The sequence below is a fragment of the Poecilia mexicana genome, unplaced genomic scaffold, assembly GCF_051168715.1.
Source record: "Poecilia mexicana isolate PSO_F unplaced genomic scaffold, ASM5116871v1 scaffold_18, whole genome shotgun sequence".
Taxonomy (NCBI): Eukaryota; Metazoa; Chordata; class Actinopteri; order Cyprinodontiformes; family Poeciliidae; genus Poecilia; species Poecilia mexicana.
Window position 1 is genome coordinate 7,541,420 of NW_028263387.1, and position 17,654 is coordinate 7,559,073.

Here is a 17,654-nt window from a genome sequence, read left to right on the forward strand (position 1 = left end):
TTATAAAACCCCACACATTGTGCAACCCGGAAGCAGAAGTGAGTGGGATTAATGGAACGGCTCAGAGTGCTTTCAGTTCTCTATTCACTAAGATCGACAACCTGGGAGATGAACGTGGGGGAATAAGAGGGGTTTTTTGCCCTCCTGAGACTCTTTCATGACAACTGAATGATGAGAGAGCAGAACAGGTCCCAAAGGGTGAGTAGTCCCCCTTTTTCTTAAAAAAAAAAAAAAAGAAAAATCACTTTGATTCATTAAGCAGTGCGACCTCGTAGTAGAAAGGTTGTTCAGGTTTGCGTTTTTAGAATGAAAAAGTTTTTTTTTTTTTAAACTGTCATTGATATAAACAAGCCGATGTTCAAGAGGGAACTGCTTATAACAGGTGACTTGCTCTGACTTTGAATTTTCCGCTGAGAACGCTGAGCAACAAAAGAACATGGCTTCCTACTTACAGGGTGGCATAGAGGAGAAGGGAGCACATTAGCATAGAGTCTGGGCAGATTTGTTTGAAAACTAGACATCTGAAAATGAAGTTTTGAGAAGAATTATTCTCATTGATGTGGTACAGGGAGGACTGAAGACTGAACCACACCCTGGGACTTTTCTGTGAGGTACTCTGACAATAACACCTACTTTAGATGGGAGAGGACTTGGTGAAAAACATTAATCTCAAACTGAAGGGTGAGGGGCAGGCATGTGAAATGTGCTGTGTTTCTAGTTCCCAGATTTGTTTCATTGGTTCTGAAACCAAACTACTACTGCTCCAGAGACAAGATAAAGAAGTAGCTTAACTCCTTAATGACCGACTTTAGACTTTAATAACTTTCCTAACTTTTGGCTTTATGTTGATTATTCAAAAAGGTTAAGTTTTTTTCCCCCCCAGTTTGCTGGTAAAATTCCTCATGTTTAAGGTTGTTGTATTCCTGGATGTACATACCAAGACATTTCCCTTTTTGAAGTTGAATAAAAGATCCCACAGGCTCCAAAAATGCATAAGCATTAGCAGTAGATGGAGAATTTTGTGAAGATTGTTGTAACACTACCTGTACAGACGTTTTTAAAAGCCTTCATGCTTGCAAGTTATCTGTAAGGACACAGTTTGTTAGACAAAAATGTGTTGATTTTCATCCATTTATTTGTCAGAGGAATATTATTAACACCTAAAAAAAATAAGTCAAAAAGGAGTTTTTCTTTATGTTAAAAAAAAGGCTAAGATGAAATTACTTTCACCCTTCTATTTAACCAACTGGATTACATGTGTTTCGTTCAGGTGTGCACCACAAGATGTTTGAAAAGTAGACCCACTAATTTGTGTTGTTTAGACTGCATTTCCTGGCACCACGTTTTATTGACTGCCATCATAAACTGGTTGAGCTGCGTTTAGCTTACCTGCTGGGAACATCCAAGTGCTGGCTCAGTGGCAGCCTTCAGTAACAAACAGGAATCCAGGAGGCAGCTGCCAGCTCAACAAGTTCAAACCAAAACATCACAGAATGTTTCCATGACAACCGGTTCTGTGTTTACACTATGGTACAATGATCATTTACTTAAATTACATTTTTTTGGCTTTTATTAATTAAAACGTAAGTATAGTAGAGTTGGAGGCAATCATTTTCAGTGTTACATGTATATTTATATAATAAAAAAAGAATATGACATGTTCTAAGTTGTAGGATTGTTCCTTAAATAAAACGATGCAAATAATTCACTTTCATTCAAGATTCTGAAGCAACAAAACAAACAAAAAATCCCAATGGGGTGAATATTTTCACAAGGTACTGTCCATTTTCTATAATTCACCCATAATCTGCTGAACAGTAACATGATTATGTGAAGCCGATTAATAATATTTGCTAGCAGGTCACTCAGTTATTTTGATGTAATCGCGGATCATAATCTGTCATATTTCATAAAGGTTAGCAGGCCAATCAATAGAAATAATGTATATTACAAAGAATCTGGAAACAGAATATAAGTAAATGAAATTATTACTAAGATTTTAGCATTTCAATATGTAGATCCAGAATTCATTTACTTAAGCTGGTGTATCTTTACATCTTACTTTCCACGCTATTTTGATTGCTTGGCATTATTTGTTTTCATATCCACTGTTTAGCTTATTCTAACAATATTCTGATATACGTGTTAAAACTGTAGTCATATCCTATAAAAAATAAACATAAAAGCACCAAAAGCCATTGGAAATGTATATTAGTTTAGAACTCTTTTAAGTTTTGAGTCTGAAAACTCTGTTTGATTTAAAAGATCCCCATGTTCTCTCATGATATCTAATGGCGTCTTATTGAAATGTGAACAGGATAATAAAATCTTCAGCTTAACCTACAATGAAAGGGTCTAATGTTTTTTTCTAGTGAACCATGGCACTCCATAACAGTCCTGCTTTGAAAGTGGTTAAGGACACTGATCTAGAGGACTGGGAGGTGATCGGATCCGGAGGATTTGGACAGATCTACAAAGCCAAACACCGGCAGTGGTGTGAATTTGTGGCCATTAAGCTGCTTCATTATGACGATGGGTGAGTAATGAATACGACTGGCTGTTTAGTGGAGCTGCAAAACAACATACTGATGGGAAAACCTGCAACCACAGGACAGGCCAGGCTCTACTGCATGAATTGGACATGATGCAACAAGGATCAAACCGCCACGTCCTTCAAGTCATTGGGATTTTTAAGGGTCAATCACCTTCTTCCGGGTCGTCAATTCAGCTGGGGTTGGTCATGGATTTCATGGAGCGAGGATCATTGGCTGACCTCCAGGTATGCAGCTGGTCCAAACTGAATTACCTCAACGGCTTTGAATGTTTTACAGTAAAGCTTACCATCTTGACGCAATGCAATTCCGCCCAAGGGTATTGTTGTGCGTTTAGAGACGACCCGTTTCACAACTTTCACAAAGCTTTGATTGGGTTTTTACAACAAGCTGACCTAGAAAGTCTAAGAAAAATGTTGTGGTTTGGATTGCAAGTATATAGTGGTCATGAATGAACTGCTGTAAGAGCAAGAGACATGGTTTGTGGCATTAAAAGATACCAATGCTCATGTGGCATCATGTTTAGTTTAAAACAATTTATTTACAGTAGAAAATGGCACAAAGTAAGAAAAGGAAATAAAAGACTATGGAATACCTCAACTGTGTCATCTCTCTTATCAGCAAACTTTACAAGGACCCCCGCCCTGGCCACTGGCTTTCAGACTGACTCACCAGATTGCTCTGGGTATCAACTTCCTCCACAGTCTCTCCCCTCCTGTGCTGCACTTGGACCTCAAGCCCAGTAATGTGCTGCTGGACTCGGATTTAAACGCCAAGGTGAGTCCACTGGTTCTGGCAAGAGCTCCATACATTTACCCACCTGGACAAAAGTTGTTGGCAACACCTCTGTTAATAAACAAAAAATCTGAGTCCAGCAGATTTTTTGTTTATCTGCTGGACAAACAGATAAGCATGGTCCCAAGTTATTTTAGGGACCATATTTTCACTAAAATATGGTCCCTAAAATAACTTGACAGTACTTATAATAAATAAAAATCTACAGAAAATTAACTAATGAGAATCAAACATTGATTTTTGAATTATGGTTGAGCAGTCTTTAATAACACAAACTAATAAAAAGGGTGATCGTACCATTAACAACCTCTTGAGGCAATCACTGCAATCAAACACCATTTCTGTTACTGTTATGGAAAAAAAATACTGTGTAAATTGATGTGCCTTTGCTCTGGAGTTCACCTTTTAAATTGTTTTTGGGTGAAAAAAAATCCTATAGCAAGACTCTGGATGAGAAGAAGTAAGACACTGATCAAAACCTCGCGAGGTGAGAACAAAAATACAGAGTCAAAGGAGTCGCAAGTCCTTCGATTCTGGCTGCCTTTTGTAGGTTCTGGTCAGCAGATATTGTAACAGCAGGGTGTCACTGTTTGTGGTGTTTCCCAACAAAGAAAAGAGGCTTGTTTGAACCACAGGTGTTAAGATTTTGATTGTTATGCACCAAGGATTCTGTGGAGCTCAACACAGATGGTCTAGCCATTTGCCTTTTGTTAAGGAAAGGGGGTCTGTGTTTGACGGTATAGGGGACAGCTTTGATCCTGATCAGTTCTGGGTCGGGAAAGTAACGCTTGGATAGTCTAGAGAATTGCGGGTTTCTTCCCTGCTGTTTTATGGCGTTGTTTTATGTATACGAGAGCAGCTGACCAATCAAACTATTTAGGTAATGAAAAGGAGTGGGCCAATGAGATTGGCCTACTCATCATGGGCAAACGGCACATTTCAGCTTCTTCTACAGATGTTCAATAGGATTTAGAGCAAGGCTCATAAAAGGCCAATATAGGAATAGTCCAATTGTTTGCTCTTAGACATTTGGGTTATGGGTCTTCCAACTGAGATCAAGCTTTTGTTTTGTGGAAAAAGAAAGCTTTTCCACTGGGCAGCACATTTGTGTTAAGAATGCCTTGATAGTCTTTTTAAATATATAATCCATTTATGGCTGGCGCTAGTGGCTTTTTTTTTTTTTTAAGTTTTCCAACAGTAGGAAGACAGGAAAAACAGGGAGAAGACATGCAGGAAAGGTGCAGCTGCATACCTCTGCCCGCTCTACTCACTATGCTACGTGACGTCCAAATTCCTTGATAGTTTGAGATTTCGTCATACCCTGCACAGATTCAAAACATCCTGTGTCAGATGCAGCAAACCAGTCCCAGAACATAACAGAATATGTCACAGTAGGAACGGTGTTCTTTTCCTTTTTGAGTCTGTGAACATAGAGCTGATAAGCCTTGCCAAAACGCTCCAGTTTTGTGTCGTCTGTCCAAAAGGACATTCTCCCAGAAGCTTTGCAGCTTGTCAGTGTGAATTGTGGCAAATTCCAGTATCACTTTTTTTTTTTTAAATCAAATCAAACTTTATTTGTATAGCACATTTCAGGAACAAGGCATTTCAAAGTGCTTTACAACATTAAAAACAGAAACACAAAGTCATGTAACATTGAATAAACAGTAAAAAAGAGAAAGAGATAAATTTATCATGATTTCCTCTTTAGTCTTTGGCTCAAACAGCAATGGATAGTGCGATATTACACTGATGTATCTTGACTTTGGAGTCCCCCTTTAATTTCTATGTTCAACTGTATTCATAGGAGCATCAAGCTAACCGGAGATGCTTGTATCGCCTTTACCTTTATCATGGTAAAGGCAATGTTCTTTCTAATCTCCTGAGACGATCCTCTCCTTTGCTTCCTGTGGTCCATGTTCAACGTAATGCACACCATGTCACCAAACAGCCCACTGACTACTTGTCAACATTTAAATAGGACGACTGATTGCTTGAACCTTGAAGGCACCGGGAATGCTAATCTGAGGACACATGTCCTTATGGTCAAATTATCTCTAATCTTTTGTAGAAGTAGCATTATTTTTGTCCAGGCTTGTTTCATTAGCTTGTTGTGGTTTCTGTTGAACCACAATTCAAAAGCAATGTCAGTGTTTCAATGTTTTTTGTTTTTTTTTACGTTTACCTTTGTCAGTTTCAAATTATTTCAATGTCATTAACAAAGGGGTACCAACAACTTTGTCTGCAAGTTAGATAAATTATGACCAGGCAAAATATAATTTTGGTGTTTATAATTCTAAACTGTAAAGATCTTTAATTAAAAAAACCCCCATAAAAACAAAAAACAGATTACAAGACCAAACCTTAACCAGATTTAAAATGTATGACTAGGAACCAGCCAATTTAAGTGAACTCTGCATTTACACCAAGAAAAGTGATCAGATATCCAGTCAGAATTATTCCACAAGATTGATAACAGCAACAGAAAGTTCAAATTTTCAAAGAGAATTTTAACTTGACATTGTTAGACATTGACTGTGTGTATGTACCTAATTCTATTTGAAGTAGAGCAAAACTGAAATTTGTGTCCAATTCTCATTTTATTATTATTCTCTAAAGTTATATGTTCTACACATCATTGAAAAAATGGTTTAAATAAATGAAAAAAAGACCATAATTTGAGTGATTCGCGTTGATGAAGTTTAAATAGATGTCTCAACAGAATAAAAATATGCTCTTTCAGTCGGACATTATTCTGTTCCAAAATCCAGGGCAATCCAGTGAGATGATTTATTTTTGTCAAGAAGAGGTGTTTCCCTTAATGAAATTATTACAAACTAAACTGTTAGCCTTAAATTAATTTGATGTTTAATTTTGGATTGTTTTTTTTTTTTTTATGTTTCACAAACATAATTATAAAATGGTATTAATATTACGGCCTGATTGTACTTATATCTTCTCTTTAGCTTACAGATTTTGGCCTCGCCAGGTTTTCCAGCAGCATCACTCGAACTTCCAAGAAGAACAGCAACGATACAGGCGGGACCATCAGATACATGCCTCCAGAGGCGTTCGACACTTCTTACAATCCCTCACGGGCCTTTGATATCTACAGGTAGAGAGACATCAGGGCACTTTTATTGTTCATCATGCAGTTTATGTCTTTCATTTCCAATAGGAAGTGAAAGATATGAGGAAATGTTTTTCAGATGAATTCATCAACTGAATGAAGCTCTCGTGCGATTTCCTCTTTTTGATGAAATGGCCGTGGGCTCCATTTCTTTAGGTTCTGATTCCTAGCAACAAAAATAATAAGGAGGTGAGTTAGCTGCTGCAGTAATCTCTGACTCTCTTAACCTCTGTTTCAGCTTTGGTATACTGCTGTGGTCCATTGCAACAGGAAAAAAACCATATCCAAGTAAGTTCCTAATTTGTTCCAGTGCTGAGTCATGTTTTTTCAAAAAGTCTGGAAAAGCATGGAATTTGCTTCTATCATTTTCCAGGTTTAAGTACATGTAACCATGTACTTAAACCTGTTTTTACTCTAAACCACTTTATATCAAAGTATTCACCTCCTTAAATGTTTTACCCTCATACAAATTAATCATGAGAAACAAAATTGGTCATTTTTTGTTGACAAAAAACTTTTAATGTCAAAGTGGAAACCGATTTCTACAAAATAATAATAATAATAATAAAAAAAAAATAGAAATATTTTACACAAAATAAGTAGAATAAATATTCACCCAATTCAAGTCATTATTTAGCAGATGCAACATTAGGATTTCAATGTCAAAAAGTCAAATTTAGTTTTTTACTGATTTGCAAAAGCAACAAAAAGGACAAAACATCCAAGCAGGTGATTACTTTTTGTAGGCACTGGAGATCCTAAATTATTTTTAAAATGCCAATCAAACCACTAAACCACTAAAACGACTATCAACAAAAAAACACGTAAACTGTGCTTTAAAAAAATCTGCATTAGCCCTCGGATGTTCATGTTCTTTATTTGAGAAAGTTCAAGAGTTCCAGATTTGGAGATGATCTAAATAAATTCAGATGCCTCAAAATCTGTGAAATGATCCTAAGCCACTCCCCTGGATATCAGAAGCCAGTGGTAGCATTTATTGTGTCATTATTGTGGGACACACTATAATATGGTATTTTAATTTGTACTCAATGAATTCCCAGAATATTACAAAAAATATGCAGAAAAAACATCAGGAAATTTCAGCCTGGAAAATGCATACTTTAAAAAAATAAAATAAAATACACAGATGTCCTGTTTTGCAGGTTGACTTGTAATGCTAAAAAATTAGTTGGAAGATTAATTAGTGAAAAGTGAAGTGTTATCACTACTGAAGTGTTAACCAAAGTTTTAGTCTTTATAAAAATGAATGATTTGCAGTCAGCATTTCCCCTCCAAAAAATCCACACTTTAGATGTATCCATGACAACCACCATGAAATTAAGTCAGTTACTTTCAGCTTATCTTGAAGAATCAGGATGTATAGTTAACATCCCAGTGAATGCAGATCAAAGTCAAAATCACTGAGAGAGAGGATGTCCAATTAGCAACTCCTCCTGCTGAAAATAAATAAATAAATAAAATTTGACAGATTAAACCATTTGTGACTTTACTGTCACAATTTTTTTTTTAATCCTTGAAATGAAGTTATTGAGAATTGGGGTTATATGGGTGTTTATACGCCAAACGGAAGAACTGAATTTGAACCACTACCAAGAAATACATTTTTAAACGGCATCATCCTTTATGCACGTTCAACTTTCCCAATTTAAGCAACTGTCTGTCCTGTGTATAATTTTCATCTTGAATAACTGGCAGGCAAGATGTAAACAAGTTAAGATTTTTAAATGTAAATTTTACCAAAGGAACATTTGTAACACACCTTCGACTCCAATCTCCGTCTTTCCTGCAGATGCCTTGTCCGCCATAGTGCCTATCCGCATCCCGATGGGAGACCGTCCTTCTCTGGACGACATCAGGTGTACGGATGCCGGAGTGGCGGGACTGACAAGACTCATCGATCTCATGCAGGAATGCTGGCGCTCAAATCCCAAACAAAGGCCTTCCTCCCGTCGTAAGTAAAAGTGGTACAGTATGCAAAAATTAGAGAAACTGATTTAAAAAATACTCATCAATACAAAAGTGCAAATCTGTGAACTATCTTGTATTGTGTTAAAAAAAAAAAAGTATGTTGAATTTGTTAACGCTACTACATAATTTTCAGCCACACAGCTACCTGTGATTAGCATGTCCGCTCGCGCGCATTCAAATCTCACCTCATAGGTTCGTCTGGGCTTTGAAATTCGTAGATTTTGTACAGGGCCAATCAGCGAACAGAAAGAGAAGTTGTAACAGATGACATCGATTGTCTGCGGTTTCAGCAGTAGCCTGTAGTTTCAACAATGGCAGCGGAGGAAGTGAACGAAGCCGTTCAGTCTGCGTTTGCCACACTTCCAGATATTGAATTTACATTAACAGCCGTCTTGTTTGACTCGGTACTTTTCTCTTCGCGGTGGAGGACGGTTGTATTTCCGGTAAACTTTATAACGTCGAACTGGCGTATTACGTCACGGCCGAACGTTAGCGACCGGGTAAAATTCAAAACTTTATCAGAAGTCCAGACCACGAAGCAAAGTAGAACAAGACGCTGTTTATTTATATATTTTTATTTTTTTGCCAGGCTATACTGTTATACCTACATCAACACAACTTAGATTAAACAACAAAAAATAATTCCTGTTGGCAAGTAACTGAATGAAGCCTCTGTCCATAACTTTGTTCAAAAATAACCAACAATTACAAGTGAATAGAGTCAAACTAAACTGATTAAAGTATCTTTTTTCATCTGGTGAGAACAGTCCTAAGAATCTCACTAAACGTGAGATTCTTGAAGCTAACGTGACTTTGGTTTGTCGACAGAATGCACAACTGTGATGGAAGAACTGTTCAAGATGCACAAACCCGCAATTCATGATGCCGTCCACCAAGTCCTGCAGAAACTGGTGAGGAACAAAGTCAAGCCATCTTGACGTGATGTAAAACTTAACATGACACATCACAATATTATTTTTATCAGAAAATTTTGCCGCGGTCTGACTCAAGTCTTTCTCTTCCTCCTTCAAGGACCAAAATGAAAAAGAGAAGATTACACAAGGGATGACAAAGCTTTCTGTTACTGAGACTTCAGGTCAGTCTGATCACATTATTAGACAATGCCGCCTGGCTTCTGGAGGTTCGACTTTTTACTTTGACTTTTCGTTGTTCCTACAGCAGAACCAGTAAGAGCTGCAGCGGCAAACATTTGTGACAATGTGCGGACAGGACCTCCGCCGGTTCAGGTGAAAATTCTGTCAGAATGACTGAAAGCGATTGTGAAAATCAGTAGGTCAAATGACCTGGGGTCAAACCAGAGTTGGGTTAATGAATGAAAATAGTTTAACATCACCATCATATCTCAAGATCACCATCATCTTTATGGTGGGAACAAGAGAAAGGAGTGGTCTTTAGCCTAGTTAAACAAACAAGAAGAAGAAGAAGACTGCGATGCTAAGTCAGGACAGGGGAGATTCTTTGTATTGCAGCAACTCGGCCAGTCCTGCGGTGTTGCCACACTGCAAATTTTTTCTGGTGTGAGGAACTATTGTGCACATCACTTCCTGCTTCACTAGGGGTATTTTTGTTTTTTACGGGAAAGGGTGGAGAAGAAAGCAAATGTAAAAGTTATTTCAACATTATTTTAAGAAGGTGATAGAATTAAATGGCCACCTGTAATTTTGCAATTTACTCAAAACAAACTGGAATTTATGTGAAAGAGAGAAAATTTGCTATGTAAAGATGCGATAATTCTTGTCTTGTTCTGTGAGGGAATACTCATACAGTTTAAGTTAGATGTGTGGAGTCATGATTTGGTTTACAACCAACAATTTTTTCATGTCAAACATTATTATATGTGACAAAAGATTTATTTATTTATTTAATTCATTCATTCATTCATTCATTTATTGCATGTTTCAGGAAATAGCCAGTGTTTGGCCAGGAAATCAAGGGGACAATGCAACAGTTGAAGGTGAGAAAGACGCCGATATCTGACTCGGAACAAGCCATCTGTCATGGTTTCACATGAGATTTATTTATTTTAATTTTTATTGTTTGTTTTTAGATTTATCACCTGGCAGGGCTACAGATGTTGATCAGGCCCGCCGAGCAGCAGACCCTGAAATGAAGTCGTCCTCTGTAGAACCCACTCTTTTTCCATCCAACGACAAAGCAAAAAATCAGCCTCTGTTACTTCTGTGTCAGGTATGTCAATTATCATCAGACAGTCTGATACCTGCAAACAGTCGGACCACGTATCCGTCAGCCATGAGCTGCCATCACCTCAGAGGAAAAAAAATTGGAGTTTTATTCCCGTTATTAACTAAAACGACAAAGTGGTAGATTATTCTGACCTGGTTTGTCAGAACAAAAAGTTAAAGTCAAACAAATCATGAGATGCAACCGGAACGGGACAATCTTTAACCAGGCTCACAATCTAGTTTTACTGTATTTTTTTAAAAAAAGCTTTCATTGGAAATCAGCCCCATTCTGTAAATGAAGACACATTTTTAAAAAGCTAGTCTAAAAGAGCTAGTCTGAGTAAACCTTTACCTAAAGTTTAGCTTTAGTTCAGACTCCTGCCCACTTCTAAAGCATTTTTCTGCTGCAAATAGGTGCTTCAAAATCATTAAATGAAAGTTGTCATTTCACTAAAGCGTTCCCTCTGATTTGACATCTTCAGATGTATCAGCATGTTCGGTTCCACCCAAAACAGAATTTTTTTTGATCAGGCGTTCTTTTCTCCGCAGCGTCAGTTTTCCAGCCCCGGCACTTTAAACATTCACTGCTCCAGTGTGACTGGACTGCAGTTTGGACACAACAACACGATGCACATCAGCCTCTCTGGCTCCTCGGAGAGAAAGAGGCACCCAACGGCGCCATCTACTGTCAGCTCATCACAACACCGCACAAGTACAGCTAATCCATAGTTTCCCAGAACAGTTTTTTTCTCTTTTTCAAATAAAACAAGATATTTGGTTTAGCTTTTGTATGTTAATTATTTATTTCTTGTAGCATAAATGCATTTAATGCAGCTTTTTGTTGCTTTTCATCATCTTTTAATTACTACTACTGTAATTCATTTCACTTCTTTTGTTTGGAACTGGGTTTTAGCAGCGGGCAAAAACTCCAGGCCAGCTTTTTGCACAGTCACCATTAAATACAAGCCAAGACGGCTGCTGTTTTTTTTTTTTTTTTCACCAACTGTGGTCAGAAAATATCTACCGTCAGAGCGCCAACATGCCTTAGGATGCCAGTACTTGCCTTCACAACCATCTGACTATAATTAAAAGAAGCGAACGTTTGATTCGAAGCTTTTCAGGAATGTGTTTTTAAGAAAGGTGCAGAAGCTGAGTTTTTCAGTTTTTCATTGTTTTAGCGGGTCATTAGTTTCACTGAAATAAATATTTTTTATTATATTCTATTTTTGCAACAAGTTGTTTTAAAGATATGGTACATATAAATATAAATTAAAGGTACAAATGCTACTTTTTGATATATGCTGCACTATTTTTTGCTTTATTTTGTAGAGGCTTTGGAATCAGCGATTTTAATAGTAAATGACGAGCTTTAGAGATTTTTGAACGATGTGTATTATGTGAAATGTTGGAATTTAAAACATTTTTCTTACCTGATGAGTGCTGTAACTTCAGTGAAGTGTTGCAGCAGGTGAGCGTAAAATACTTCAGTTGTATCGTCTGTTAAAAAGATTATGAAACTATTTTCAGGTGCGGATGAAGATGGATTTGGTGTGGGTGTGTTGATGTGTGCTGGATTTATGCTGCGCTCCATTTGGTGAAGGAAGACAAACTTTCTAAGTTCCAATATGTAAAAATCCACAGAAATGCCTCATGACCTTTTAATTCCAACTTGGAAATTGAGAGTTGTGCCACCAACCAATGCCACACAATCCAATATGGTTGCTGCATGCATAAAGTACTGCGATAAGAGTTTATTTACCCTTCAGTGGTATATCAATAATAGTTTTCAGCCTTGGAGGTAAATGGAACGCACCATAATCCTTTTTATTTTGTTATAAGTGAACAAAATAAACTGAAAACAATCTCTTCTTTACTTAAAGAAAAAAAGTTTATTGTGATTCATAAGACGTATTAAATATTTGTGCTTACATCTGTCAGTTTTGTCTACTTTTTTTTTAATAAGATTTACAGGATTTTTTTTTATTTTACTATCATTCAGTTTTTTAAATGTGCTATATAACCGTATATAACACAGATTATTAAGCATATTATATGGTGTACATTGGCAAGGAACTGGTAATTATTCTGGTGCTGAATGTCCGGTTGTTATTTACAATTGTCATTATTCATATAATTATCATGGGTCAATAAATTTTCTTGTCCTGCTATGAGAGTCTGTAATCATTTGATTTTATGTAATATAATTTATTTCCAGTTTTTTTTAGCACATTAAATTGAACAGGTCTACCATAACATGTTTTTAATTGCAAATTTCTGATAATTAACAAGTCAGTAAGTTATACATGTCATTAAATTGAGAAAAGGGGTAGGATTGAGTAAGTGTTGACTTCATCCTGCACCTTTTCAAACAGATAAGGAGCAGTGAGCTAATAATTTTGTTCTCGGTTACGTACACGCACTCGTTTTCTCAAAGATTTCCAAACAGATTTGGAAGTCTTTGACCTTTTTTCCTCTAGTCTCCACATAACGCTTTTTTGTACTCCGTACACGAATTTCCAAAGTGCTAACACAGGCCTCTGCTGAGTCCCAGGAAGCTGACACAAATCAGTTGTGATGGTCCAGCATGAACCCAGCGAGCTTCTGGCACTGGTTCCCACTTCCACCGCCAGTCCTCCATCTGCCACCGGATCCACCGCAGAGAAAGATACGGAGGACGGTCTCTGTACATCAGCAGGAGCGAAAAATGGATGTCACAGCTATTTGGGACTCTAAAAGCAATGCGTCGGTTTTAATAACCGTAATGGATTTTGATATGTTGGTGCTTTAATGTAATTTAATGGCGCCTGAATGGGACAGTAAGAATCTTCAGGTAAACTTTCAGTCTTTTCTATGCAACTTAAAAACTTAAAGATAAGCAAAACCTAAACAAGGTTTATCTGTGGCTGAGTTAACCACAGATATTTTTTTCCTAGATACGCAAATTTCCTGTGTTCTTCTCTGTCAGATTGTAAAAGGCAACGTAGCTTAGGCAGGATTGTAATATTTAGGTACAATTTTAAAAAGTTACTTAAAAATAAACTTTTTTTTTCAATTACGATTTTTTAAAATTTTCAGTTGGTAAATGCAGAAAATTGGGAAAAATTAAGATTTAATGGACATACTGTATGCTTTAAAATATAAATTAACTCCAAAATGTTATTTCTTTTACAAATAAGAGATCAGTACAGCACCCGAAACAATTTTCAGGGTACTCTCACTTGTAACATAGGGAGAGGCATCTGATTGGACGGATGGACGGAAGGAATAAACAATGTTAACTATATGAAAAGCATTTCCATCAGTGGATATAAAGGAAATATTTGACATCGAAGCTTTAAATGTGCATATTTATTTTTAAAAATTTTAAAAACTGAGCTTTTGAGCATGCCATAACTAACACAGTCAGTAGATTCAAAATAAACAAAGAGACGGCGGTTGTTTTTGTTTTCTTTATTGTCAACAAACACATCCTACATTTGGTTTTCATGCATCAAAGAGGCTACACCGGATTTAAGCAAGCACATAAACACACATTAAGTCTGTGGAACAGATGGCGAGCCACAAAAGGACCGTGGTCATGGAAATTACATTCAAGACTGTTTGGTGCAAAGTCAATCCATCCACTCATCTAATTCACATCTTAACCTTCCCGCAGTCCTAACTTGAAGATGCTCAGGAAGAACGCGGCAGATGTCACGGTCGGACAGCAGGGAACTGATGGGGATATCTCGTCAGCCCGTCAGTTCCCGAAACCAGGAAACGCATGGGGTCAGGGAGACTCTGCCGGGAACACACACAGGATAAAAAAGTTCCTGCAGTCCCCTTTTAGGACTGCGGGAGGGTTAAGCAGTCCAATGTGGATCCTAAAATTACAGCAGAAACGCATCCGTCATTGCTTTCCCTTTTGGGAAATGAACCAATTTTTATTTTATACAACATCCTGCCTCAAGGAAATCCTACAGTGGGAAGACCAGAAAGCCAGAGAAGGTGGAGTACTTCCACCCACCCATCAGGTTTCCCCTCTCCAGTTTAAGGTAAGCCTTGTCCCCTCGCTCCATCAACACCAGCCCTGCGTTGGTGGCTGCTTCCCGTGTCACATCCTGGTCACCTGCAAAGGCCGAGATCACCGGCCAGCCGTTGAGAACCAAGCTTACCTGGAAAGACAAGGTGAAGTAGAAAAGTAGCAAGAGGATTTGTGAAACTGCAATGGACAATAAACAAATGGAAACAACATTCAGACATAAGTAGGAGTACAGTTTTAGCTGAGACTTTTAGAAATTTTTCTCACTTGTATCGTCTGCCGGTTGTAAACCTTAACAACATGAAAGCTGAAGCTGTAGACTCCTTTTCTGGGTGCTACGAAGATGCTAGTTGCCGGGTCAAAATGGCTGCCAACGTTCACTAAAATCTACGAGAGGACAGAGAGAGAGAGACAGAGTTCCTCTTGATTAATAGTCAAGAAACTCATGGCAAAGCTAAATTAGAAAAAAATCTGTTGAAGATGTTTTCCAGCAGCTCAACATGTCTGCTCGTTTGTTTTTTTTAAATATTTTGATCTTTTAATGCTGAAGAGAGAGGCAAACATTAGGATTGGTGGGAATGCTTAAAAATAAATTAAAGAAAACAAGATCCGATTTTTTGTTTTGCCATTAATCCAGTTGCAAAGCATTACAGAAAGCAGGAGAAACTTCCAAACGTGTTGACTGCTTTTCAATTCTGCACACTGCTTTAAATGACAGGCAAGATAGATCAAATAAGGATAGATTGTCCAATGGTGTTCTTTAGTGTCATGAGGTCAAATTGTGAATTATGCAAAGCCATGCATTCGTTGTCTATTCCCAATGGTGTCCACCAGGTGGCGCCGGAGGCCTCAGAAATTTGGAGAGAAGATATGAAAAACAAATCAACAACAAAAAATCCCATTTAATGTTCTGCTGTTGTTATTTAAGTCATTATTAATAAACCTATTTTCATGGGGAGACTGCCTTGCTCCTGCTCATGATACTTTATCATTTTCCACTTATCAACTGAAGCCAGCTATATCTACCGTACTAAGATTATAGCTGTTAAAAGACCATATGCTAAATTTAAGGGCTGTAAGGTTTTGTTAAATTGGCTGAATTTATAGAGCACATTTTTAGGGATTTTACTGGGAACCTGACTTCAGATTGTTCAGGGAATGCTTGTTTATTTGCATTTTTTTTTTCACAAAGTATGTCAGAAATATTTGAAAGAAAATGCTATGGACTGGTGTTACAAAACTGCCAGTCCATGAGCAGCATTCATTTTCCTTAGTGTGGATTGTTTTTACCCCCAAGAGTGGAGATAAGAAAGATGGCAGTTTCTACTGAATGTATTCATGCATATTAAGGTATATTTGGTGTTCGAACTATTAAAATAGGCAGTTATAAGTGTTCGTAGAGGGTGCCTCAAGTATTCATAGAATTTTAGCTATTTGTGGACGGCTATCATCCCTATAACCCCCATGAATACCAGGGGTTCTTTCTATCAGTTTGTAACTCTGCACCTTCCTGCATATTATTTCAACCCACCTGATCAAAGTAGATAGTCATGGTGCGGTTGCTCATCTCGGACGGCTCATGGTTGGTGTTGCGTATGGCTGAAAATGCCACCCGACCCGTTCCTGACCTCACCGACATGCCCAGAGCGTTACCCGATGGCTCCGCCGATGGCGTGGAGTCGCACACAACCAGACACTTTCCCTCCAACACGATCGGCTCAGTGTCGTTCTGGCAGCTGACCCCCGATGGCCCCCACTGGCCAATAAGGAGCAGTCCAACAAGAAAGATTAATTGGGGAACCAAGGAAGGCGCGGGGTTAAAAAATGGAAACGCCATAGTTCCAAATTAGGTCAAAGCTTCAGTGACTTCTTGTGGTGCAAATCTGCTTTAGCTACAAGGCCATGCTTCCACCAGAAAAGAAAACACACCCCACGGGATCCCCTCGTGTCATTTAGTGGCTCAGGTTCGCTCTGGTTGAATTTATATTCCCTTTGAAGATGTCTTCTAGTTGGTATCAAGATGACAGGTTTTCCATTTCAAACGATCCACCAATGAAGGGGAATGTGTCCAGGTCCCGATGCAACAACAGGTCGCTGGGGTTGATGGAAGAGAGTCTACAGCCTGCGGCCTGTGAAGCAGTGAAACATGGGATGTTTGATAAATATGTGGAATCCTTTGATTATGAAAAACTGTGAAAAATATCCTTGATGCATACAGCAGATAAACGTACTATAAGTAGTGTAAAGATATGCATCCTGCTTAGGTATACTTGTCCATTCTTTCAGATTGTTTCTACTTGAAATGGAATCATAAACTGTATAACTAAATACAGCTCATTTTCAGAGAGTTTGTTTTCATTTTCTTTGAAAATACATCACATTTCATTGGATGCCTCGTGTCAAAACAAAATCTCAATCACAAAAAATGCTCTATTTTCAGCACATTGCTAGATGTTGTCATGAAAGTAGCTCTTCAAGGCTTATTTGTCTGCATCCGATCAATCAATCATCCAACCAAAAAAACCAGTCAGTAATATATGACTGCAACATAGAAACCAGGCACTGAAATGAATAATTCCTGTTATTATCATCATCATCTATAAATGGGCTCAAATTTCCTACGATGTTCTAGTAAAACAATTTTTTAAAACTAGTAAAACACAGTTCACAATGAGTAAAACCTGACTATTAATAGAAGCCAGATTACATGGAGGATCAAAATAAGTGATTAGGTAATGTTTTGGCCACGAATCGGCCTGCGTCAGCGCTGCCAGCTGGATTCAGGGTTCGGGAACGTGGACGGTCAGAGTGGCACCACTGAGAGGCCATCTGTAGGTAAAAACTCCCACTCTCACACATCTTTCCTGTTTGATCACGGAGTCCGCATTCCTTCACATCAACACTCAGCATAAAAAAGATTAACCTAATCTTATCAGAATATTAAAAACACTAAGTTTTGTAAATGA

General features: G+C 37.8%; 2 protein-coding genes across 3 annotated transcripts; one reads left to right on the forward strand and one right to left on the reverse strand.

Annotated features, from left to right (window-relative positions):
- ripk3 (receptor-interacting serine-threonine kinase 3) lies at window positions 1–12,833 on the forward strand. Of its 2 annotated transcripts, none has more exons than XM_014999388.2 (13): window positions 1–198; window positions 2,373–2,536; window positions 2,611–2,779; window positions 3,174–3,329; window positions 6,311–6,459; window positions 6,713–6,762; window positions 8,285–8,446; window positions 9,292–9,374; window positions 9,496–9,559; window positions 9,646–9,710; window positions 10,387–10,438; window positions 10,532–10,671; window positions 11,217–12,833. In XM_014999388.2, exons 2-13 carry the CDS (start codon window positions 2,379–2,381, stop codon window positions 11,394–11,396), a joined length of 1,428 nt encoding a protein of 475 aa, XP_014854874.2. In that variant the 5' UTR covers window positions 1–198; window positions 2,373–2,378; the 3' UTR covers window positions 11,397–12,833. The 2 variants fall into 2 exon arrangements, with proteins under 2 accessions (XP_014854874.2, XP_014854873.2); XM_014999387.2 differs by having other exon boundaries at window positions 2–198; window positions 9,643–9,710.
- A 1,310-nt stretch (window positions 12,834–14,143) lies between these two features.
- Window positions 14,144–16,792, reverse strand: LOC106925218 (cerebellin-1). The gene is made up of 3 exons (XM_014999389.2): window positions 16,220–16,792; window positions 14,956–15,075; window positions 14,144–14,821 (listed from the first exon to the last, which is right to left on the reverse strand). The coding sequence occupies exons 1-3, from the start codon at window positions 16,523–16,525 to the stop codon at window positions 14,624–14,626; spliced, it is 624 nt and encodes a 207-aa protein (XP_014854875.1). The 5' UTR covers window positions 16,526–16,792; the 3' UTR covers window positions 14,144–14,623.
- Window positions 16,793–17,654: the final 862 nt, after the last annotated feature.

Bases quoted from the DNA above. Each gene is read 5' to 3' on its own strand.
- ripk3 (XM_014999387.2), top strand. From the start codon at position 2,379: ATGGCACTCCATAACAGTCCTGCTTTGAAAGTGGTTAAGGACACTGAT. The intron at 6,460-6,712 runs GTAGAGAGACAT...CCTCTGTTTCAG, and splicing joins CGGGCCTTTGATATCTACAG to CTTTGGTATACTGCTGTGGT. The intron at 9,560-9,642 runs GTCAGTCTGATC...TTGTTCCTACAG, and splicing joins TTCTGTTACTGAGACTTCAG to CAGAACCAGTAAGAGCTGCA.
- LOC106925218 (XM_014999389.2), bottom strand. From the start codon at position 16,525: ATGGCGTTTCCATTTTTTAACCCCGCGCCTTCCTTGGTTCCCCAATTA. The intron at 15,076-16,219 runs GTGGGTTGAAAT...GTCCTCTCGTAG, and splicing joins TGACTATCTACTTTGATCAG to ATTTTAGTGAACGTTGGCAG. The intron at 14,822-14,955 runs GTGAGAAAAATT...TTGTCTTTCCAG, and splicing joins ACAACCGGCAGACGATACAA to GTAAGCTTGGTTCTCAACGG.